General features: G+C 43.0%; 1 protein-coding gene across 1 annotated transcript in view; it reads left to right on the forward strand.

Moving 5' to 3' along the window:
* The first annotated feature begins 1,996 nt into the window (after positions 1-1,996).
* LOC130293599 (nicotinamide N-methyltransferase-like) overlaps positions 1,997-25,867 on the forward strand; it is a 30,750-nt gene continuing 6,879 nt past the window's right edge. Inside the window, exons 1-2 of the mRNA XM_056542466.1 lie at positions 1,997-2,104; positions 19,614-19,830. Coding sequence (XP_056398441.1) covers positions 19,656-19,830 — 175 coding nt within the window. The 5' untranslated portion in view covers positions 1,997-2,104; positions 19,614-19,655. The remainder of the gene's footprint in view (positions 2,105-19,613; positions 19,831-25,867) is intronic.

Consider the following 25,867-nt stretch of genomic DNA (forward strand, 5'->3'; position numbering starts at 1 on the left):
TCATTTATACATAGTTATTACTTAGCCCCTAAGCTGTCTTTTTTGTAAATTAAATAACCCTAATTCTGATAATCTTTCTGGGTACTGTAGTCCTCCCATTCCCCGTATTACCCTGATTGCCGGTCTTTGAACCCTCTCCAGCTCCACTATATCTTTCTTCTACACTGGTGCCCAGTACTGTACACAATATTCTACATGTGGGCTGACTTGTAATTTGTACAGTGGTAGAATTATTTCTGTGTCATGTATATCTATATCCCTTTTGATGCCCCCATGCATTTATTTACCTTGTCAGCAGCTGTCTGACACTACAGTTACATTTACTGACTCCTAAGCCCTTTTCTATGTCATTGGTCCCCAATATTTTCTAATATAGTTTATATTCCCAGCCTGGATTTTTCCTTCCCATGTGCATAACCTTACATTTATCATTGTTGAACCTCATTTGCCACTTTCTAGCCCAAGCCTCCAACCTATCCAGATCATTTTGCCACAGTGCACTGTCCTCTATTTTGTTATTTACTATAAACATACACACAGTGCACTGCCCTCTATTTTGTTATCTACTATACACAGTGCACTATCCTCTATTGTGTTATCTACTATACACATTGCACTGCCCTCTATTGTGTTATCTACTATACACAGTGCACTGTCCTCTATTGTGTTCTATACTATGCAAAGTCCTTTATTGTGTTATCTAATATACATAGTGCCCTGTGCTCTATTGTGTTATCTACTATACTTAGTGCACTGTCCTCTATTGTGTTATTTACTATACTTAGTGCACTGTCCTCTATTGTATTAACCACTTTGCAAAGGTTAGTATCATCTGATATTTTACTATATAATACTGATACTTTACTATATAATCGATCTACAAGCTGATTAATACTATATAAAAAATACTATGGCCCATAACTGACACTTGGGGTACCCCTCTTGAGGGTGACCCCTCCAATACTGTCCCCTGTGGTTTCCACTAGTAACAGTCACCCAATCAGAGTATCTACTTTTAATAACTCCCTGTTTCCCATCACTGAGACAGTTACTTACCCTTTTACACAAATTTTCCCCAGCCCAAGCATTCTTATTTTTAATGCACCAACCTTTTATGTGGCACAGTATGAAATGCTTTGGAAAAATTAAGATATACAACATCCAGTGATTCACTCAGGCCTAGTCTTGAGCTCACCTCTTAAAAGAATCTAGTCAGGATAATCTGACAGGACCTGACCCCTCATAAAACCATGCTGAAATGGAGTCATACATTTATTTTAAGATTTCATTTTAGACATTAGTTTGAAAATCTTCACTTATTCACTTCAGCAAATATTCTCATTCACAGGATCGTGTATAGTAATGTGTATTGATGGAAGGGAATTTTGGTTGAATTTAAGTGGTTCTACCAGTTCTAGAAGCCAATAATCCAGGTCTAACTATTGAGCTCCATTAGATGCCCTACTGAAGTTTACTGTGGGACTTTTCTTATTTTTTCCATTTCTTTCAATGACCAGTTTCCGGATAAAGAAGAAAAAGTGAGATCTGCAATTCCACATGTTGTGAAATGTGACCTTGATAAAGAAAATATGACGGATCTGATAGTCTTACCACCAGCAGATTGTATCATCAGTCTTTGGCTCTTAGATGTTATCTGCAAAGACCAAGATGACTACAGGAGATATCTCAGGAAGTTCTCACAAATTCTGAACCCCGGAGGACACCTCATATTAATTGGGGCTTTAGATGCAACATTTATGACAGTTGGGAGGGACAAACTCCGGGGGGGAGATTTATCAAAACCTGTGCAGAGGAAAACTTACCCAGTTGCCCATAGCAACCAATCAGCACGCTTCTTTCATTTTCATGAAGGCCTGTGAAAAATGAAAGAAGCGATCTAATTGGTTGCTATGGGCAACTGGGCAACTTTTCCTCTGGAAAGATTTTGATAAATCTCCCCCCATGTTCTCACATATGATTTTGCCAGGAAAGCTCTAGTTGGAGAAGGATTTGTTATAGATTACTGTAAGGTTAAGAAGAGAACGACTGTGAGTGACCTTATGGACTATAAGGCCATCATATTCATTGTAGCTCACAAGAAGGAGTAGGTCTGAGTCGAAACTTACAAATTAAGCTATGTTCAGATTTTCTCCATGACTCCCTTACAAACTATATATACATTCCACATCTGTGCTGGGAGTTTTTCCAGATGCAGAATGGGCTCACATAAACTGATTTAAAGTGTCCCTGTCATTTCAAAAACCTTTTGACATGTCACAGAAACATGTAAAAAAGTTTTGTATGATTGTGTTCTCAGAGCTACAACCCCCATTGATTAGAAGAACAAGTGGGGAAAGGCACACAATGATACAACTCACTCCTAGCCCTTCAGTGACCTCCTTAATACATCTCCATAGACTTATAATGGGGCCAGAATGGAAATCACTTTGGGCTGGGGAGTAAAGTTATCTATAACATGCTTCTCCCCGCTTGTTCTCCAGATGAGTGGGGGTCTCAGCACTGAGACACTGATTGATCAAAACTTCTGACATGTTTCTGTGATGTGAAAAGTTTTCTAAATGACAGGGACACTTAAAGGGGTACTCCGGCGCTTAGACATCTTATCCCCTATGCCTGATCGCGGGTGTCCCGCCGCTGTCTTGCACAGCTGTCACGCCCCCTCCCATAGGCTTGCATTGAGGGGGCGGAGCGTGACGTCACACGGGGCGGAGCCTTGACGTCACACAGCTCCGGCCCCGTGATCGACAGTAATCAGACCCGGAGCAAACACGCTCCGGGGACTGATTTTAAACGGGGTGTGGCGTGCAAGATCACGGGGGTCCTTTGGATAGGGGATAAGATGTCTAAGTGCCAGAGTACCCTTTTAACACCTTAGTTCTGAAAGATAAGAGTTTATATGTAAAACAGCTTTAAAAAAACGTAATAATAAAACAAGTTATTCCTCCATAATCCTATTTACCTAATACATTTATAGAGAAACTTGTTAATTTGCATAAGTGAGATCTAATATACAAAAGGTATTTAGCATGATAGATCCCAAATTGACTATATTATTAGTATATTATACTTCATTTTAAAGTGAATGGCCATCTTTGAAGATCATTTATTTTAGTTTAGGTTAGTAATTACTTCCTAATCTTTTATAAATAAATATATTTCCTATTTTCCCTTTACATAACTCCAGATCCCAAACATAGGCATTCATTTAAAGGCATACTCGTTGGAGAACATCTTATCCCCTATCCACAGGATAAGTGTCTAATTGTGGGAGTTTGCCACTGGGACGACTGCGATCTCCTCCTGGGCGCACAAAGCGGTGTCCGACCCGCTCCTCCATATACCTCTATGGGAGAGCTGGAGATACAGCATTCGGGTATCTCTGGCTCTTCCATAAAGCTGCATGGAGGGACATGTCGGCCTCCTGTTTGTGCAGTGATCGACAGTAATTTGTGCTCCGAGCGGAGATCCCTCTTTGCATGGAGAGAGTCGAGGTCTCAGAAAGGAGATCACGGATGGTCTGACCGCTTGGACCAGACATTAATCCCCTATACTGTAGATAGGGGATAAGATGTTCTGCAATGGAGCACCCCTTTAAAGGGAATCTGTCCACTTTATTTATTGCTAAGAGCTGTAGACCCTGTGAAATAGCTGTTATGGTATCTAAGAAAACTGTACCTTTCCTGGAACTAATTATGGTTGTTAAGCTTATAAAATTATCATTTTATTTCTCAGCAAAATGTTAAAAGAGTGTTTTAGGGGCAAGCTGCACAAGAACTACAACCTGGCACAACTCCTTGCTTTCTCTTACTTTCTAGCCCTATCTCGACTGGGAGACTAAAGGGGTACTCCGGTGGAAAAAAACATTTTTTTTAATCAACTGGAGCCAGAAAGTTAAACAGATTTGTAAATTAGTTAAACAGTAGCCAACCCCTCAAAGTTAGCATCAGTTCCCTGATACAAGAATGAGAATTAATAATAATAAAAACTGGATTGTGCTTCAATTAAAATATGAAAATGTATATTTATTACACTATTTAAAATATGTATAATTTTTTGTCAATATATCCTCTAAGCACAGGGCCCTTGTGCCGCGGGAATTATATAAAATAGAATAAAAATAACAATATCAACAAACACCGATAACTTGCATAGAAAATGTATAGGAATGTAACAATTTTAATATCACTTTGGATGATCCGGCCTCCGGTGATCTGGAAAGTGAGCTCAAGTCCTATAAATGTTGTAAATTCCAAAACAATATAGGTGAATGGGGTAAATTTATAATTACCAGTCTACAATATACTTGTCACCTGGACTTATGTTGTGAGGTCCGCACTTTTAAGATGGTAGCAGATGCTGGCATGCGTCTCAGCGGCGGTCCGCCTGCCACGGACCAGTTGGAGAAATAGCCGCTTTCGGATGTTATTCGCTGTAGGTGGTATCTCAGCAGAAGAACAGGTGCGGGCCTCTGAAAAACTGAGGTGTAAGTGACGTCACAGTTGCTTAGCAGCGCTACCTGGAAGATGGTCTCAGGGATCGTCTGTCGATTTGCAGAACTGGATCGGAGGTCACCGGTGGATAATCGAGCATCGGTGATGTAGGATAAACCTAGACGCGTTTCAGGGCTCTCATATGTCTTAAACACGGCCCTTTCCTCAGTAGGCTACAAGCCCTCTTACCTCGGTTAGCTAATTGTGAGCTGCACATCCCCAATTTCTTTTTACCTATTTAGATTTGTAAATTACTTCTAGTTAAAAATCTTAACTCTTTCAGTACTTATCAGCTGCAGTATTCTCCACAGGAAGTTCTTTTAAATTTCCTTTCTGTCTGACCACAGTGCTCTCTGCTGACACCTCTGTCCATGTCAGGAACTGTCCAGAGTAGGAGCAAATCCCCATAGCAAACCTCTTCTGCTCTGGACAGTTCCTGACATGGACAGAGGTGTCAGATGAGAGCACTGTGGTCAGACAAAAAATAAATTCAAAAAGAAAATAACTTCCTCTGGAGCATAAAGCAGCTGATAAGTACTAGAAGGATTAAGATTTTTAGATAGAAGTAATTTACAAATCTGTTTAATTTTCTGGCACCAGTTGATATAAAATAAATTGTTTTCCACAAGAGTACCCCTTTAAGGTAAATAATTCTGAAATTTCTGTCAACATGTAGGGCTATGGGTAAACAGATGTTACCAAATAGTAACTAACAGCCTATTTAAAAATGCATTGCTTATGAGGATTATTCTGTTTTTTAAAATTGAAAAAAAATCCAAAAATTTTAGCTTTATGGTGTCAGATGTAAAGATATAATGGAAAAAGGAATTGGTATAGCCAGATGCTCAAAGAAAATGAAAAAATGATTACATTATCAGTAACTACCGTATATACTCGAGTATAAGCTGAGTTTTTCAGCACAATTTTTCGTGCTGAAAACGCCCCCCTTGGCTTATACTCGAGTGAACTCTCCGCCTGTCAATCCCTTCATCAGTGATCTTCAACCTGCTGACCTCCAGATGTTGCAAAACTACAACTCCCAGCATGCCCGGAAAGCCATCGGCTGTCCAGGCATGCTAGGAGTTGTAGTTTTGAAACCTCTGGAGGTCCGCAGGTCGAAGACCACTGCGGCCTTCGCCATCATCCAGCCCCCCCTTTAGTTTTATACTCGCCCCCCCCCCCCCCCCCCCCTCGGCAGGAAGTTAGAGTGAGCTTTTCCGGGCCATCTATGCTGCAGGGACAATCCGGTGGTGATGGTTAGTCGTTGCGGGCTGTCCATTTTCATTGGGGAGGCCTCTTCTCTGCGTTTCGGGCCCGGCCCCGGAGTAGTGACGTTGCCTTGACAACGACGCACAGGGGCATTCATGCGCAACGTCCCTGTGCATCGTCGTCAAGGCAACGTCACTAGTCCGGGCCCAAAGCATGGAGAAGAGCCCCCCCCCCCCGATGAAAATGGACAGCCCGCAAGACTAACCATCCCCACCGGACGGCCCCTGCAGCATAGATGGACCGGACCAGCTCACCCTAACTTCCTGCCGAGGGGAGGTGAGTACAAAACAAAAGGGGGGGGGGGGGGGGCTGACGAAGGCGGCAGGGGTCTTCAACCTGCGGACCTCCAGAGCTTTCAAAGCTACAACTCCCAGCATGCCTAGACAGCCGATGGCTTTCCGGGCATGCTGGGAGTTGTAGTTTTGCAACATCTGGAGGTCCGCAGGTTGAAGACCACTGATGAAGGGATTGACAGGCGGTGATGATGAAGGGGGGGATGATGACGGGGGTCTGGATGATTACAGGGGGGATGATTTATTTCCCACCCTAGGCTTATAGTTGAGTCAATAACTTTTCCTGGGTTTTTGGGGTTAAATTAGGGGCCTCGGCTTATATTCGGGTTGGCTTATACTCGAGTATATGCAGTATTATTTTCTATACTCATTCTTTTATGGAATATTTGGTGTTTCTTGTGACTTTTCTTACTTTATTTGATAAATGTCAGATTATGCTTTCTTATTACCATCTTCTAAAATAAATGTATCAAACCTACATTGTACGGATAGTTTCCATCCAATATTTTTTCTGCTGTGCGCAAGTGTTGACTATTCATTTTTCTTAATTTCTCTCTCAAGTACTTAGAAGCTTTTTTTTTCTTAATTAAGTCATTGTTATTAATGATATGCATTTAATAAAAGGATTGCTTTTGTCCATTTATTTGTCCATTCTTCAGTGATCATGTTTTTCACAGTATCGACCTGTGTAACTATGGGGTAGTTATAAATACCGCTGACTATCATTTCAATCTATGGCTAAGGAGAGGATTTGTAACTCTGAAAAAATACAGAAGCTCCTAATTCTATAAATATTTGATGAAGAATAAATCGAAACAGAATTATTGTTATATATAGATTAACCCCTAGAGGACCCAGGGCATACAGGTATGCTCTGTGTGCCTGGGAGGAAGTGTACAGGATGTACATATACGTCATGATGTACTGAGGGCATGAGCTGAGCTCGCATCATAGACCATGGGTCCCGGATGCCAACAGCAGCCAGGGACCCACTGGTAATGGTGGACATCAGCCATCATGATAATGTCCGCCATTAACCCCTTAGATGCCGTGAGTAAAAGCATGAAAAAATCAATCAACATACTTGGTATTGCAACATGCGGAAATGCCACATCTTTTCAAATATTATGTTAACGATTCCAAAAATATAGATTTTATTAAAACAGGAGGTTCATAATATATGCAATATCTTTCTCTTTACTTGCTCACAGCAGCGAACTAGTTAACAGAATACAAGAAAAAACTTTACAGGTGTATCCAAAATGCATATGTAATGTCCACCAATCAGGTGAGACCCTAGGTTATATAAGTCCTGGATATGAGGTAATCTTCCTTCTTTCTCGCTGCTCCCAGCAAGATAAGTATATTGCTCTCACGTTATTGTTCATTGACTATTGTACGATATTATTAGTCTTTAGTCTCATATCTATTTACATCATATTATTCATATTCATTTATCCTATATCCCGGTTTCATTATTTGCATCAGCCCCCCTCGCCCCCCCCCCCCCCTGTCCCTCTCCACATCTACTTTCCACTGTCTGCGACGCTCCTGAGGGAGTTTCTCCTTCATTCATTTTCCTCTAGAATTCTGCATTGCATTTTAGTATCGGTAGCGGCTTTACTTACCGCCCTCTTATTATCCTTTACCGGTCAGCGGTCCCCGCTCACGGTCCCCACTCACTGCCGTTCACTGTGGCTTACGGCGCTGGTCTCGTCCTTCCTCTCTTCTCGCGAGACTTCGCTCCCCTGGACAGACGCGCGCGTTCTCCTAACAGCTTAATCGCGTCAGGGGAAAGAATCCTGTCAGCATCTCCCATTGCCTCCGCTCGCTCGCCACCTTGCTCTCCGCTGACCCTCGGTGTCACCGCTGGTTTACCAAACAGTATTTACTTTGCTAGCCCACTACTTGTGCCCAAGCCAACAAAGTTTTATTAGATTAATTTTTTATTATATTAATTTTTTCCAGCATTAACCCCTATACCACTGATATAGTATTGCTAAGCTATACTGAATCCATCTTAAGTTCCTTAATTTCATACTGTCCTGTATAAAGCACTATGGAGAATGCTAAGAATGTCTCCTCTGAGGTCAACCCCGGCGGGGCAGACCAGGACCACATTCAATCACTAGTGGATAAGTCAGTGCATAATGCCATGATTTCCGCTATTACCACATTAAATGATTCCATCACCAGGTCTATTAATGCCGCTATGGCTCAGAACATATAACCCAATGTGTCCACCCCATCTGACCATTTCTGGTCAGCAGAGGAGTCTACCACCCAACTTGCTAAAGGCTTTAGACCTTCCAGCAAATCCACTAAAAAACTACGGCTTTACATGGTCTCCTCTGCCGCGTCTGACTCTGACCATTCTGATAAGTACCACTCAGGTTATGAAACCATAGATGAAGCAGATGTAGAAGAGGGTGAAATTTCTGATTCATGCATGGATCAGACTACAACAGATAACCCATCTTCTGTTATTCTGGACAGCTTAGGTAACCCCTTTTTTGATCCAGACTATATCACTCACCCCAGGTCCTCAGAATGGACCCCTCACCCACAAATCTCAAAATTTGTATCTGCTAGGGTTAAAAAGCCCATCGACAGGTCAGCACGCATTAAGCTGCGATCTGAATGTCCTAGACCCTTCCTTCCGGACAAAGTAGCTATCACTCCGGATTTGTATCCCATTCTTATCAAATACCTCCTAAAAACGGGAAAAAATCCCAAAAAGGGACTGGAACACTCGTTAAAGAGCGTACAAGACAAATTGTTGAATCTTCTCGGTCCTCTAACAAAATTATTGGACATATCTGAAGAGGCCTTGTCCTCTAATCAACCCATGGACACTCTTGTAGTTCGGGGTTGGCTACAAAGGTCCATTTGCATTTTCGGCAATATCAATGCCGCATTGACCGCCGAGAGGCGAAGGACTATTCTTGTGAAGTTGGATCCCCAGCTGACCAACTTGGCAACTGCAAAGTTCGAACCCTCTACAGAGGGACTACTTTTTGGAGAAAAATTCCTCAAAGAGATAAGCAAATTTGTTGGAATTTTTACCTCACTAGATAAAGCCCAGAACTCCCTGCGCAAAGTTTTTCCTGGGAGAGTTTTTGGGCGGGCCAGGAAAGGAAGGGGTCGCTTTTCCGGCCGCTCGGCCTCCTCAAGAGGCACTTCCAGAGGCTCCTTTAATCAGGATAGGTCCCAATATGGATCCACAGCATACCAGTCAACTCCATTCTTCCCGACCAGATCCAGACCTTGGAGATCCAGAGGATATCGAGGATCCCAGAGATCAAGATCAACTACAGGTAAGTCCTTCCCCTCTCCTTTCTTCCCTTCTTCCCCTTGGAGGAGGACTCCAACATTTTTCTCAAGCATGGCAGGCCATAACATTAGACCCTTGAATCCTCAACACAGTCACAGGATACCTAATAGAATTTACATCTCTTCCCCTTCAATCTTCTTTCCCTCTACCAATTAATTTTTCCTCGCTCAACAAGAAGCTGATAGATCAGGAAATAGAAGACCTTTCTTTGAAACACGCCATTATACAGGTCCCTCTGCTAACACCAGGCTTCCTAAGCAACATTTTCTTAGTCAAGAAAAAAGATGGAGGTCACAGACCAGTGATCAACCTTCGTCTCCTCAACGATTTTGTAGTATATCATCACTTCAAGATGGAAGGCATCCATCTTTTGAGAGATCTCCTTATTCAGAACGATTGGATGGTCAAGGTAGACTTAAAAGATGCCTATCTTACAGTCCCAATACATCCATCTCACCAAGTTTTCCTTCAATTTATTTGGAATGACATAAAATGGCAATTCACCTGCCTTCCCTTCGGTCTTTCCTCAACTCCTTGGTGCTTCACCAAGTTGATGAAACCGATCGTAGCTCTTTTAAGGAGCAGAGGTGTTCGTCTGATCATATATCTAGACGATATCCTCATCATGGCTCAATCAGAGTTTACAGCTCATCAACACCTACAATGGACATTATCCCTTTTAAACAATCTGGGATTCGCGATAAACTTAAAGAAATCGGTATTGACCCCCACGAGGGAGGTAGACTTTTTGGGTTTTACAATAAACACCCAACTAACTACACTCAGCCTTCCATTCAAGAAACTATAATTGATAAGGAAAGAAATCCGTTCAATATTGAACAAACAGATGATCTCCTTGAGAACGATTGCACGTATAGTGGGCCTTCTCTCAGCTTCAATTCAAGCTATCTTTCCGGCCCCCTTACACTACAGAGCCTTACAACGGCTCAAGATACAACACCTCAGACAAGGCTTATCTTATTCAGACAACATCCCTCTTTCCTCAGAAGCCAGGGAGGAACTTCTATGGTGGCTCCATCACATCCATCTCTGGAATGGCAAAACCATCTTCTATTGCAATCCAGACACTATCATAGAGTCGGATGCCAGCCTTTCAGGCTGGGGAGCACGTTGTGGTCAACTTTCCACAGGAGGGAAATGATCAGATACAGAAAAAATCCTTCATATCAACTGCCTGGAAATATTAGCAGGTTTCTTCGCCATCAAGAGCTTTGCAAAGTTCAGGTGTCATTGTTGTATCTTGCTACGTATGGACAACATTTCTGCTGTCCAGTATATCAACAAATTGCGAGGTACAACCTCCAAAGCCTTATCAGATATTACCGCCAATATTTGGAATTACTGTCTAGACAAAAATATTGTTTTGAAGGCAGAATACTTACCTGGCCTCTCCAACAATGTGGCAGATTGGAACTCCCGCTTCCTTGCAGACCACAGCGATTGGATGCTAGATCCTTCCATCTTTTCTTTGATCAATTGCTTTTGGGGTCCAATTTACATGGACCTATTTGCTTCCCGTCTAAACAGACAATTACCCCTCTTTTTCAGCTGGCGTCCGGATCCGGAAGCCCTCGGAGTAGACGCCTTTCTTCAAACCTGGCCTGCGAAAACTCTTTATGCTTTCCCCCCTTTCGCTATGATCCCGAGAGTTATCTCTCAAATAAAGATCCAACGGTCGACATTAGTACTAATTATTCCGTGGTGGCCTTCACAGACATGGTTCCCACAAATCTTGAATCTTTTGATAGATTTTCCAATTCTCCTCCACTCTCACCACCGCATCCTTCTGGACCCGTCCGGGAACCTTCACCCTCTAATTCTTTCGGGAAGTCTTCCTCTTCTGGTCTCAGGTCAACACTGCTTAACCTCGAAGTTTCTCAATCTACTAGAGACATCCTCTCGGATGCTTGGGCCCCAGGCACCAAAAAAGCTTACGGATCGGCCTGGCGACTTTGGGTTCATTGGTGTTCTCAACGACACCTGGATCCCTATAACACATCTATCTCAAATATCTTAAATTATTTGTCTGAAGCTTTCGATTCCGGCAAAGCATATAGAACAATTAATCTATACAGATCTGCTATCTCTTCTGAACATAATCACATAAATTCTTTACCCATTGGTAAACACCCTCTTATCTGCAGACTTCTTCGGGGTATTCATTTTCGCAGACCCCCTTTTCCTAAATACCGTTCTACTTGGGATTTTTCCCTTCTTCTCAATCTCTTCTCCTCATGGGAAGACAATGATTCTTTTTCATTGAAATTTCTCTCCCATAAATTAACCACCCTTTTGTGTCTAATTTCCATAAAAAGAGTCTCTGACGTTAGAGCCCTTGATATTTCTCACAGATCTTTTCCTCCTCAAGGAGTCCAATTCACCATATCTCGGCGCACTAAGACCAACATAAATTCTGTGTTCTACCCCTCTTTTCTCCTACACCCCAAACTTTGTGTAGTCAGATGTTTAAAATCCTATGAAGCTAAAACTGCATCTATTAGGTCTCCTAGAACTTCCCAACTCCTCATCTCTTTCCGTAAACCTCACCTTCCAGTCTCCTCTCCCACTCTTGCTAGATGGGTTAGGCAAACTATGTCCCTAGCGGGTATTGACATATCTCAGTTTGGGGCCCACTCTGTTAGAAGTGCCATGTCTACAAAGACCTTCCAAATAGGTGGCTCTTTGTCTGATGTCCTTAAAGCGGCAGACTGGTCATCAGAGTCTACCTTCAAATCCTTTTATTTCAGACCAGAACCTCATGTATCTATGTCTATCTTATAATTATATTGTAATCTTATTGCTTTAAACTTGCATATATTATGAGCCTCCTGTTTTAATAAAAAATGGAGATTTTCCTAGTAACTTATAACGGAAAATATAGATTTTATTAATGACAGGAGGCGAGTAATATCCCTCCCTTATCCCTCCCATATATATTATCAGTTTGTCTCTTTTCGTTTCAGCCTTCTGATTCTTCATTCAAGAACTGCCTACATGAATTCCCCTTCTCAAAGTTATTCTTCTCTCAAGTCATCCTCATCGGATAGACCCTCCTACGTTTATCTTCATCCAGTTGTTACTGTTTTGGACCGTGCTGTTTTTTTCTTATTAGCTGACATCAAGCTGATTTATTTTTTCCTTTAGAGGTCTCACCGAGAAAGAAGGAAGATTACCTCATATCCAGGACTTATATAACCTAGGGTCTCACCTGATTGGTGGACATTACCTATGCATGTTGGATACACCTGTAAAGTTTTTTCTTGTATTCTGTTAACTAGTTCACTGCTGTGAGCAAGTAAAGAGAAAGATATTGCATATATTACTCGCCTCCTGTCATTAATAAAATCTATATTTTCCGTTATAAGTTACTAGGAAAATTTTCAATTTTTAATCACATCATATATCAGAAAGAATAGGCAATAAAAAAACTCCATAAAAAAAGAAAGGTGCTAATAAAAACTAAAGCTCATGATGGAAAAATATAGAATAAAATAAAAAGTTACAGTGGTCAGAAGAGGACAATGTAAAATATACTGATTTTATTCAATAAAGTTTGACTTTGAGAAAAACATATAGGGGGGAATGTGTCATTGTTGTCTGTGGTAGACTTGTTTTACAGTCAATAATTTTTAGCTGTGAAAGTGCTGACGTACATCAAATTTATGACATGGCGCACAGCATATGATAAATCACAGCTAGGAGAAATTACCTCAGCACAGTCAATTTTGAAAGTGTCTGTAATAAGTGCTGCATGTTGCTGTATTGTATTGTTGACCCTCTGCTGACCCCTATAACTTTCCATACATGGGGCTGTATGAAGGCTCACTTTTTGTGCCATGATCTGTAGTTTTTAGCGGTATCATTTTTGCATATATGTGACGTTTTCGTAACTTTTTTGCTGTGATTTTGAGATATGATGTGACCAGAAAATCTACATTTAAAAAAATTTTTTTTTTTTTAAGTTTACACTGTTTACCGCACGTGATCATTAACATTTTACTTGAATAGTTCAGACATTTCTGCCTTTGGGGTACCAAATATGTTTATATATATATATAAATATATATATATATATATATATATATTTAATTCTTTCACTTTTTTTTAATTTGTAAAATAGGGAGGGGCTTATTCACAGTTATTAGACTCAGGGGGTGCTGAGAGTTGTAGTAGTACACTATATAGAGAGACACATGTTAGGGAAAGGATCCCTAACCTATGACTCTCCAGCTGATGCAAAACTACAACTCCCAGCATGTCCTCACTGTTAGGGCATGCTGGGAGTTGTAGTTTTATATTTTTTTTATAACTTAATTTGTAGTGTTGGAAATGTGTATGTTCACCAAATGTATTACATAGTGCAGGTCATGTGATAAATATATTACATACAGTAACAATGGGCCTCGCCCACCCTGGTACCATCAGGCTGTTGCTATTTGGTTGGTATCCGCCTCGGCCCAGAAGTGCCATTTTTGATGATCCGGGCCTGTTGGTACCGGTTCATACCCCTGTGGAGCTGGGTACTGGAGAAATAATTGGGGGTTAGCGCTAGCTGTTTTTGGTGCTAACACAAAGTCCCAGCTTAATAATGGATTCGGTCTATTAGACAGCTTCCACTACTAAGCCTAGTAAAGTAATTTTTTTTAAAACACAACACATTTAAAAAGCTTTTATTCCAAAAAACACTCCCCACCAAACCCAAAGTAGTCCACAGGATACACAGATCTGAAATGAGAAGAAAAAAAAAAACATGAAAAACAGGTTGGTTAGTACATTTATGGCACTTTCCCCTGGGGTGCCTCCAACTGTTGCTAAACTACAACTTCCATCATGGGAAGTTGTAGTTTAGCAACAGCTGAAGGTACCCTGTTCCTAAACTACAACTTTCAAATTTCAGACCACTGCATACTGTACATTAACACAGATATGACTGTCCAAAGTCCTTTCTAAGAAATCTGTGGTGCAGGGAAAAGTAACAATAAAGTTGCACAGAAGGAGGATGTAACTTTTTTGAGACTTTTCACCACAAAAAAAATGTATAAAGCTTTGATAAATTCCCCCCATAATGTTTACCATAAAGGGCACTGTGTAGAAACAAACCTCCCAAAAGTTATGGTTTTCATTTAAATTTTCCCCAACAAATAATATATATATTTTTTTGTTTTGCCCTATGTTTTATATTAAAACTAGCTGAGTACCCGGCGTTGCCCGGTTTTTCCTTCCTAATCCTTATTGGGGAGGAAAAAAAACAAAGGAGGAAGCTTTTGACTTCATATCCTGTCCTCATATATTGTTGTCATATCCCGACCTCCTATCCCGACCTCCTATCCCGTCCTCCTATCCTGTCCTCCTATCCCGTCCCCCTTACCCGTACTCATATCTCGACCTCCTTTCCCGTCCTCATATCTCGACCTCCTTTCCCTTCCTCCTATCTCGACCTCCTTTCCCGTCCTCCTTTCCCATCCTCCTTTCACGTCCTCCTTTCCCGTCCTCCTATCCTGTCCTCCTATCCCGTCCTCCTATCCTGTCCTCCTATCCCATCCTCCTATCCCGTCCTCATATCCCGTCCTCTTATCCTGTCCCCCAATCCCGTCCATCAATCCCGCCCTCCTTTCCCGTCCTCATATCTCGACCTCCTTTCCCGTCCTCCTTTCCCGTCCTCCTTTTCCGTCCTCCTATCCCGTCCTCCTATCCAGTCCATCTATCCTGTCCTCCTATCCCATCCTCCTATCCCATCCTCCTATCCCGACCTCCTATCCCGACCTCCTATCCTATCCACCTATCCCGTCCTCCTATCCCGTCCTCCTATCCTGTCCACCTATCCCGTCCTCCCTTCCCGTCCTCATATCTCGACCTCCTTTCCCGTCCTCCTATCTCTACCTCCTTTCCCATCCTCCTATCTCGACCTCCTTTCCCGTCCTCCTTTCCCGGCCTCCTTTCCCGTCCTCCTATCCCGTCCTCCTATCCCGTCCTCCTATCCCGTCCTCCTATCCTGTCCTCCTATCCCGTGAAGCTGGAACATACACACATACATACAAACATACATACATATATACATACATATATACATACACACATACGTTGAGTTTTATATATATAGATGAAAGGTGTCATTCCAAAGTACAAAATCATGCAAAAAACAAGCCCTCATATGGGTCTGTAGGAAAAAATAAATAAAAGAGTCATGGCTCTTAGAAGGCAAGAAGGAAAAAATGAAATTTCCTGTGTCCTTAAAGGGGTAGTCCAGTGGTGAAAAACGTATCCCCTATCCTAAGGATAGGGGATAAGTTTGAGATCGCGGGGGGTCCGACCGCTGGGGCCCCCTGCGATCTCTCTATACGGGGGCCAGGCTCTCCGGCCAGATAGCAGGTGTCGACCACCGCACGAAGCGGCGGCCGACACGCTCCCTCAATACATCGCTATGGCAGAGCCGGAGATTGCCGAAGGCAGCGCTTCGGCTCTGCCATAGAGTTGTATTGAGGGGGCGTGTCGGCCGCCGCTTTGTGCGGAGGTCGACACGCCCCCTTCCCGCGGGCTGCCGGGGCCCCGTACAGGAGATCGCGGGGGGGCCCCAGCGGTCGGACCCCCCGCGATCTGCAACTTATCCCCTATCCTTAGGATAGGGGAAAAGTTGTTCACCACTGGACTACTCCTTTAAAGGGGTAATCTGATGGGAAAAAAAATTCAAATCAACTAGTGGCAGAAAGTTATACAGATATGTAAATTACTTATATTTAAGCTGCTGTATTGTACAGAGAAAGTTGTATAGTTTTTTTTTTCCATTTTGACGACATTGCTCTCTGCTACACCTCTGTCTATGTCAGGAACTATCCTGTGCAGGATAGGTTTGCTATGGGGATTTGCTTCTACTCTGGACAGTTCCTGACAAAGACAGAGGTGTAAGCAGAGAGCACTGTGGTCAGAAACAAAATAATTACACAACTTCCTCTGGAGCATACAGCTGCTGATAAGTAATGGAAGGATTAAGACTTTTAAATAGAAGTAATTTACAAATCTGAGGGGTTAATGGCAGACATAGTTAAATAGTTAGTACCGTTGAAAAAAGACATACGTCCATCAAGTTCAACCAGGAAATTGAAGGGTAGGGGTGTGGCGCGATATTGGGGAAGGGATGGGATTTTATATTTCTTCATAAGCATTAATGGTAGTTTGTTCCAGGAATGTATCTAACCCTGTTTTAAAGCTGTTAATTTTTCCTGCTGTGACCAGTTCCTGAGGTAGACTGTTCCATAAGTTCACAGTTCTTATGGTAAAGAAGGCGTGTTGCCCCTTGAGACTAAACCTTTTCTTCTCCAGACGGAGGGAGTGCCCCCTCGTCCTTTGGGGGGGTTTAACCTGGAACAGTTTTTCTCCATATTTTTTGTATGGGCCATTTACATACTTATACACATTTATCATATCCCCCCTTAAACGTCTCTTCTCAAGACTAAACAATTGTAACTCCTTTAATCGCTCTTCATAGCTAAGATGTTCCATTCCCCATATTAGTTTAGTTGCGCGTCTGTGCACCCTTTCCAACTCCGCAGTGTCCCTTTTATGAACAGGCGACCAAAACTGAACAGCATATTCCAGGTGAGGCCGTACCAATGATTTATAAAGGGGGAGTATTATGTCCCTGTCCCTTGAGTCCATGCCTCTTTTTATACACGACAATATCCTGCCGGCCTTGGAAGCAGCAGCCTGACATTGCATGCTATTCTGTAGTCTGTGATCTACAAGTACACCCAGATCCTTCTCTACCAGTGACTCTGCCAGTTTAATCCCCCCTAAGACATACGACACATGCAGGTTATTAGTACCCAGATGCATAACTTTACATTTATCCACATTGAACCTCATTTTCCAAGTGGATGCCCAGACACTTAGTCTATCCAAGTCATCTTGTAACTTATACACATCCTCTATAGACTGTACCGTGCTACAAAGCTTGGTGTCATCTGCAAAGATAGAAACAGAGCTGTTAATACCATCCTCTATATCATTGATAAATAAATTAAACAACAGTGGTCCCAGTACAGAACCTTGGGGTACACCACTAATAACCGGGGACCAATCAGAGTACGAATCATTGACCACAACTCTCTGGGTACGATCCATGAGCCAGTGTTCAATCCAGTTACAAACTAAAGTTTCCAAACCCAAAGACCTTAACTTACCTGTCAGACGTCTGTGAGGGACAGTATCAAACGCTTTAGCAAAATCCAGAAACACTATATCCACAGCCATTCCTCTATATACAGAGCCCCCCTCTATATCCACAGCCATTCCTCTATATACAGAGCCCCCCTCAATATACACAGCCCCCCTCTATATACACAGCCCCCCTCTATATACACAGCCCCCCTCTATATCCACAGCCATTCCTCTGTCAAGGCTTCTACTCACCTCTTCATAAAAGCAAATTAGATTGGTTTGACAACTTCTATCCTTAGTAAACCCATGCTGGCTATCACTTATAATACAATTATCCCCTATGTATTCCTGTATGCAATCCCTTATAAGTCCTTCAAACAATTTACCCACAATGCACGTTAAACTTACCGGTCTATAGTTTCCTGGGGAAGACCTAGAGCCCTTCTTGAAGATTGGCACCACATTCGCCTTGCGCCAGTCCCTTGGCACAATACCAGACATTAGCACAATGGCTGATGTCCGCCGGGATACATGGTCTGTGATGCGAGCTCAGCTCATGCCCTCAGTACATAGCCACGCCAGGACTCAGGACGTACATGTACATCCTGGTACGCTTACTCCCAGGCACACAGAGCATACCTGTACGCCCTGGGTCCTCTAGGGGTTAATCTATATATAACAATAATTCTTTGTCGATTTATTTTTCATCAAATATTTATAGAATTTGGAGCTTTTGTATTTTTTCAGAGTTACAAATCCCCTCCTTAGTCATAGATTGAAATGATAATCAACAATATTTCTAACTACCCCATAGTTACACAGGTCCATGCTGTCAAAAATATGATCACTAAAGAACGGTCAAGCAAATAAATGGACAAAATCTATGCTGACCTGTACACCCGCTGACACTAATAGAGTGAGGCAAAATATCATGCGTGGAGGAACAAAAAATGTTGCATTCACTGGTCCAGGATGAAACTTCTTCATTGAAGACTAGTCAGCGGGTGTACGGATCAGCATAGCAGTAGCTTCTCCCGTCAAGCCGTGGAGACGCTCCCGCTATGCTTATTCGTACACCCGCTGACTAGCGGTGCTGACACTAATAGAGTGAGGAAAAATATAATGCGTGGAGGAACAAAAAATGCTGCATTCTCTGGTCCAGGATAAAACTTCTTCATTGAAGACTAGTCAGCGGGTGTACGGATCAGCATAGCAGGAGCGTCTCCAAACTTTGCGGTGGAGATGCTCCCGCTAAGCTGATCTGTACACCTGCTGACTAGCGGTGCTGACACTAATAGAGTGAAGCAAAATATCATGCGTGGAGTAAAAAATGTTTTTGCATTCACTAGTCCAGGATAAAACTTCTTCATTGAAGACTAGTCAGTGGGTGTACCATCAGCATAGCGGGAGCGTCTCCAATGCTTGCCGTGGAGACGCTCCTGCTATGCTGATCTGTACACCCGCTGACTAGCAGTGCTGACACTAATAGAGTGAGGCAAAATATCATGCTTGGAGGAACAAAACATTTTGCATTCACTGGTCCAGGAAAAAAAACGTCTTCATTGAAGACTAGTCAACGGGTGTACGGAGCAGCATAGTGGGAGCGTCTCCCTGGCAAGTCGAGGAGACGCTCCCACTATGCTGATCTGTACACCCGCTGACTAGTCTTCAATAAAGAAGTTTTATCCTGGACCGGTGAGTGTGACATTCTTTGTTCCTCCACGCATGATAATATAAACAGTAATTACACCAAAATTTTCTTCTATTCTATAGGACAGAGGTCAGGTCAGTGCAGCTCGCAGTCAATTCTTCCGTCCCTATTACATGTTTGAGTATATTTTATTTTTGAAAACCCAGTGTGGACTGAGACATAGACAAGTTTCGGAGGATTTTTTCCCATTGTTCATTTCACAATAAGACACATTTAATTATCTAAAGATCATTAATGCTCCACGAGAATTTCGATCACATGTTCCCATGTTTGTCTCATAATGTGATTCTTACTAATGTAACCTGCAATATTATTCCTAGTTTATACATAAAGACCTGTAGCTCCAGTGTAGAGACAGTCACATGTCTATGATAAAAGATTACACGATGGATTCCGGCTCCCGTAAGCTCTATCATGTACATGGATTTGATTCCAGACAACACTTGGAGCATTATGTCTCAGATAAACCTGATATGGTCTTTGGAGAGGATTGCTTATTATTTCCTATCGAAAATTTTACAAAAACGTTCTCAGCAGGTATGTACGCTTCTATGTTATTTGTTTCTTTTTTAGAAATATCTTTTTATTATAGAACAATGTTCATCATTAAGAATTAACAAATTATAAATTAACAGTATCAGTATGAAGATCACATTGTGCCTGTGAAAGAAAGAAGTGAAGGGAATGATGGGAAAGCCTTTTTCTTATATTTTACTATAACATATCGATTTTTGTTGTTGTTGTTTTAAACTTGGTTCATATAGCACTTAAATTTACAAAACTTATCATTTTCAAAACATACAATAACAAACATATTTTGATAGAAACCCATCCAGAAAAGAGCACAATCTTTGCAATTAAAAGGGTACTCCGGTGGTGCCAGAAAGTTAAACAGATGTGTAAATTACTTCTATTTAAAAATCTTAATCCTTCCAGTACTTATCAAATGCTGTATGCTCCACAGGAAGTTGTATTTCTTTCTGGAGTTCTTTTTTTCTGACCACAGTGCTCTCTGCTGACACCTCTGTCCGTATAAGGAACTGTCCAAAGCAGGAGATGTTTGTTATGGGGATTTGCATCTACTCTAGACAGTTTCTGACGTGGATAGCAGTGTCAGCAGAGAGCACTGTAGTCAGACAGAAAAGAACTCGAGAAAGAAATACAACTTCCCGTGGAGCATACAGCCACTGATATGTACTGGAAGGATTAAGATTTTTAAATGGAAGTAATTTACAAATCTGTTTAACTTCCTGGCACCAATTGTAAAAAAAAAATTATAATAATAATAATTATATATACACACACACACACACACACACACACACACATATATATATATATATATATATATATATATATATATATATATACTTTGTAATTTCCAGAAATTTGGAAAATCTGTGGAGAATAAAGAAGGGTTAATTGTGTGGGGGTGTAATTAGTTTTGAATCTGCTATTATCTGACAATTTGTGGTTCAACACTTTATGTTATTGCCATTTCCAGGTCTCTTTTAAATCTGTTACAGTGTTAGCCTTATAAAATATAGGTAATAAGTGTTACGCCGAGCGCTCCGGGTCCCTGCTCCTACCCGGAGCGCTCGCGGCGTTCTCCTCTCTGCAGCGCCCCGGTCAGACCCGCTGACCGGGAGCGCTGCACTGACATTCACGATGAGGATGCGATTCGCATAGCGGGACGCGCCCGCTTGCGAATCGCATCCCAAGCCACTTACCCGTCCCGGTCCCCGGCTGTCACGTTCTGGCGAGCGCTGCTCCGCTCTCTAGGGCGCGCGCGCGCCACCTCACTAAGATTTAAAGGGCAAGTGCACCAATGATTGGTGCCTGGCCCAATCAGTCTAATTAGCCTCCACCTGCTCCCTGTCTATTTAACCTCACTTCCCCTTCACTTCCTTGCCGGATCTTGTTGCCTTGTGCCAGAGAAAGCGTTTAGTGTTGTCCAAAGCCTGTGTTCCAGATCTTCTGCTGTTGCCCCTGACTACGACCCTTGCTGCCTGCCCTGACCTTCTGCTACGTCCGACCTTGCTCTTGCCTTCTCCTTTTGTACCGCGCCTGTCTCAGCAGTCAGAGAGGTTGAGCCGTTGCCGGTGGATACGACCTGGTTGCTACCGCCGCAGCAAGACCATCCCGCTTTGCGGCGGGCTCTGGTGAATACCAGTAGCAACTTAGAACCGGTCGGCCGGCACGGTCCATGCCAATCCCTCTCTGACACAGAGGATCCACCTCCAGCCTGCCGAATCATAACAATAAGTGGAGTAGCAATGATACCTTCATTGGCTAACTGAGACAATATACAATGTTCGAAAAAAATTAAATAATAAAAGGGAACACTTAAAGAACACAATGTAACTCCAAGTCAATGACACTTCTGTGAAATCACACTGTGAAGAACACTGATTGACAATCAATTTCACATGCTGTTGTGCAAATGGAACAGACAACAGGTGGAAATTATAGACAATTAGTAAGACATCCTCAATAAAGGAGTGGTTCTGCAGGTGGTGACCACAGACCACTTCTCAGTTGCTATGCCTCCTGGCTGATGTTTTGGTAAATTTTGAATGCGGGCGGTGCTTTTACTTTAGTGGTAGCATGAGACGAAGTCTACAACCCACACAAGTGGCTCAGATAGTGCAGCTCATCCAGGATGGCACATCAATGCGAGCTGTGGCAAGAAGGCTTACTGTATCTGTCAGCATAGTGTCCAGAGCATAGAGGCGCTACCAGGAGACAGGCCAGTACATCAGGAGACGTGAAGGAGATGGTAGGAGGGCAATGACCCAGCAGCAGGACCGCTACCTCCGCCTTTGTGCAAGGAGAAGCAGGAGGAGCACTGCCAGAGACCTGCAAAATGACCTCCAGCAGGCCACAAATGTGTATGTGTCCACTCAAATGGTCAGAAACAGACTCCATGAGGGTGGTATGAGGGCTCGACATCCACAGGTGGGGGTTGTGCTTACAGCCCAACACTGTGCAGGACGTTTGGCATTTGCCAGAGAACACCAAGATTGGCAAATTCGCCACTGGTGCCCTGTGCTCTTCACAGATGAAAGCAGGTTCACACTGAGCACATGTGACAGACGTGACAGAGTCTGGAGACGCCATGGAGAACGTTCTGCTGCCTGCAACATCCTCCAACATGACCGGTTTGGCGGTGGGTCAGTAATGATGTGGGGTGGCATTTCTTTGGGGGCCGCACAGCCCTCTATGTGCTTGCCAGAGGTAGCCTGACTGCCATTAGGTACCGAGATGAGATCCTCAGACCCCTTGTGGGACCATTTGCTGGTGCAGTTGGCCCTGGGTTCCACCTAATACAAGACAATGCTAGACCTCATGTGGCTGGAGTGTGTCAGCAGTTCCTGCAAGAGGAAGGCATTGATGTTAAGGAATGTCCCGCCCGTTCCCCAGACCTGAATCCGATTGAGCACATCTGGGACATCATGTCTCGCTCCATCCACCACAGACTGTCCAGGAGTTGGCGAATGCTTTAGTCCTGGTCTGGGAGGACATCCCTCAGGAGACCATGCGCCACCTCATCAGGAGCATGCCCAGGCGTTGTAGGGAGGTAATACGGGCACGTGGAGGCCACACACACTACTGAGCCTCATTGTGACTTGCTTTAAGGACATTACATAAAGTTAGATCAGCCTGTAATGGGGTTTTCCACTTTGATTTTGAGTGTGACTCCATATCCAGACCTCCATGGGTTGATACATTTGATTTCCATTGATCATTTTTGGGTGATTTTGTTGTCAGCGCATTCAACTATGTAAAGACGAAAGTATTTCATACGATTAGTTCATTCATTCAGATCTAGGATGTGTTATCTTAGAGTTCACTTTATATTTTTGAGCAGTGTCGATTGTAACCTTGGATCCCTTTATTGGGCATGTTACAAAATAGGAAACAAATATGATCAACCCAGTGTAAGACAGTTCTTTGATCAGTCAAAGGTGGTATATACATTGCATTGATATTGAATACATTTACAGCATACATACTGTATTTACACTACACTGGGTTTATCATGTCTGTTTCCCATTTGTAACCATGCTTTTCACATTTGTTATGGATTCTTGCCCAAAGAAGGGACCCAAGAGGTCTTGTAAGTTTGCAATCTGTATCTTCTCAGTTAGCCAATAAAACTTCAATAAACTAGGACTTAATTTTTAGAATTTAGAGTTCAGTTCAATGTATCCATTCTTAGTAGCAGAATTCACTCTAAGTCATTTTATACCTAGTGTGGATAGAGATAAGAGCACCCGGCACTGGGTATCTGGGGGCTATTAGCTTAATGTAGGGAAATCTGTATTGTTCACTGCGGTGGTGCACAAGCGCTTAGACAATGATAGCAAACAGTATGAGAAAGGAATGATAGCACGACACTCACCATCCAACAGTGATTTATTGATCGAGGTACAGTTCAAATCGGGGTACAGTCCATGTGTGGATCACATCAGTACAGTGGAATCGGGGGGAGACAGGAAAGAGAGTTCAGAGGAGCTCGTGCAGCAACGTTTTGCGGTAAAAACTGCTTGGTCACGCCTTGGCGTGACCAAGCGGTTTTTACCGTGAAATGTTGCTGCACGAGCTCCTCTGAGCTCTCTTTCCTGTCTCCCCCCGATTCCACTGTACTGATGTGATCCACACATGGACTGTACCCCGATTTGGACTGTACCTCGATCTGCATAAATCACTGTTGGATGGTGAGTGCCGTGCTATCATTCCTTTCTCATACCATTTTATACCTAGGTTATTACCAATAAAGATAGAAATATTGGCCATGGTGAATAGGGATTACAAAGAGTTTTTTCGTTTTAAAGGACTTTTTTTTGTACCAATTTTCATTATACATGTTGCAGTGTTAAAATTACCCCCATGGTGGTGCTTTTGGAAAAGTAAGCTTACTGCCAGATTCCCACACAAATTATAGCATATTTTTGAGGGTCCCAGCAAGGGGGGTGGGGGGCTTAAAAAGGCTGGCAGGGGCACTGGTGACAGCGGAGTTGGTGACTGGAGGTGGGCTGCAGCGGTTGAGATGGCGGATGGCAGTACTGTGGTAAGTGGCAAAACTACAACTCCCAGCATGCCCAGACAGCCTTTAGCTTTCTGGGCTTGCTAGGAGGTGTAGTTTTGCAAAATTTGTAGGGCCACAGTTTGGAGACCACTCTGCAGTGGTCTCCAAACTTTGTCTCTCCTGAAGTTGCAAAACTACAACTCTCAGCATGCCCAAACAGTTCAGGCATGCTGGAAGTTGTAGTTATGCAACATCTGGCCCTTCAGATGTTGCCAAACTACAACTTCCAGCATGCCAGGACAGTCTGGGTATGATGGGAATAGTAGCATTGCAACATATGGAGAGCCACAGTTTGAAGACCGCTACACAGTGGTCTCCAAACTGTGTCCTTCCAGCTGTTACATAACTACAACTCTCAGCATGCCCTCCGGCTGTCAGTGCATGCTGGGAGTTGTAGTTATGCAACATCTGGAGGGCCACAGTTTGGAGATCTCTCCATAGTGGTCTCCAAACTGTGCCCTTCCAGCTGTTGCATAACTACAACTCTCAGCATGCCCTTTGGCTGTCAGTAAATGCTGGGAATTTTAGTTTTGCAACATCTAGAGGGCCACAGTTTGGAGACCACTGTGCAGTGGTCTCCAAACTGTGGTCCCCAGATGTTACAAAACTACAACTCTCAGCATACCCAGACAGTCCAGGCATGCTGAGAGTTGTACTTCTGCAACATCTGACACTTCAGATGTTGCCAAACTACAACTCTCAGCATGCCTGGACAGTCTTAGTATGATGGGAGTTGTAGTATTGCAACTTATGAAGGGCCAAAGTTTAAAGACCGCTACACAGTGGTCCCCAAACTGTGTCCTTCCAGCTGTTGCATAACTAAAACTCTCAGAATGCCCTTTGGCTGTCAGTGCATGCTTAGAGTTGTTATTTTGCAACAGCTGGAGGTGTAATCCCCCACTCCAAAAAAAAAAAAGTACAGTGTACAATCACACGGGCACGTTTACAGTGAGTTTCCCAATGCGAGTTTGAGCAGCTGCAAATTTTCCGCCACAGGCCAAACTCCAAGTGGGAAACTTGCTGTGAACCCCCACCCATGTGAATGTACTCCAAAAACACTACATTACACTACACTACATAAAATAAGTAGTAAAACACTACATATACACATACCCCTACACAGTTAACAACTCCCCCACCACTACCACCCCATAAAAATTAAAAACTTCTTGTATGGCCGTGTTTCCTAATGTCTTGTACGGCAGCTGTTGCAAAACAACTCCCAGCATTGCCGGACAGCCATTGACTGTCCAGGCATGCTGGGAGTTTTGCAACAGCTGGAGGCACCCTGTTTGGGAAACACTGCCCTAGGGTATTTTTGGGGGAGGAGGCAAGCGCCATGCTTGCATCTGGGTCCGCCCCTATGCAAATCACTAATTTAGGCCTTAAATGTGCATGGCACTCTTTCACTCTGGAGCAACAGTTTAGTGCCACATATGGGGTATTTCCGTAATCGTAATAAATTGTGCTTCCAAATTTGGG

The sequence above is a fragment of the Hyla sarda genome, chromosome 10 (assembly GCF_029499605.1).
Source record: "Hyla sarda isolate aHylSar1 chromosome 10, aHylSar1.hap1, whole genome shotgun sequence".
Lineage (NCBI taxonomy): Eukaryota > Metazoa > Chordata > Amphibia > Anura > Hylidae > Hyla > Hyla sarda.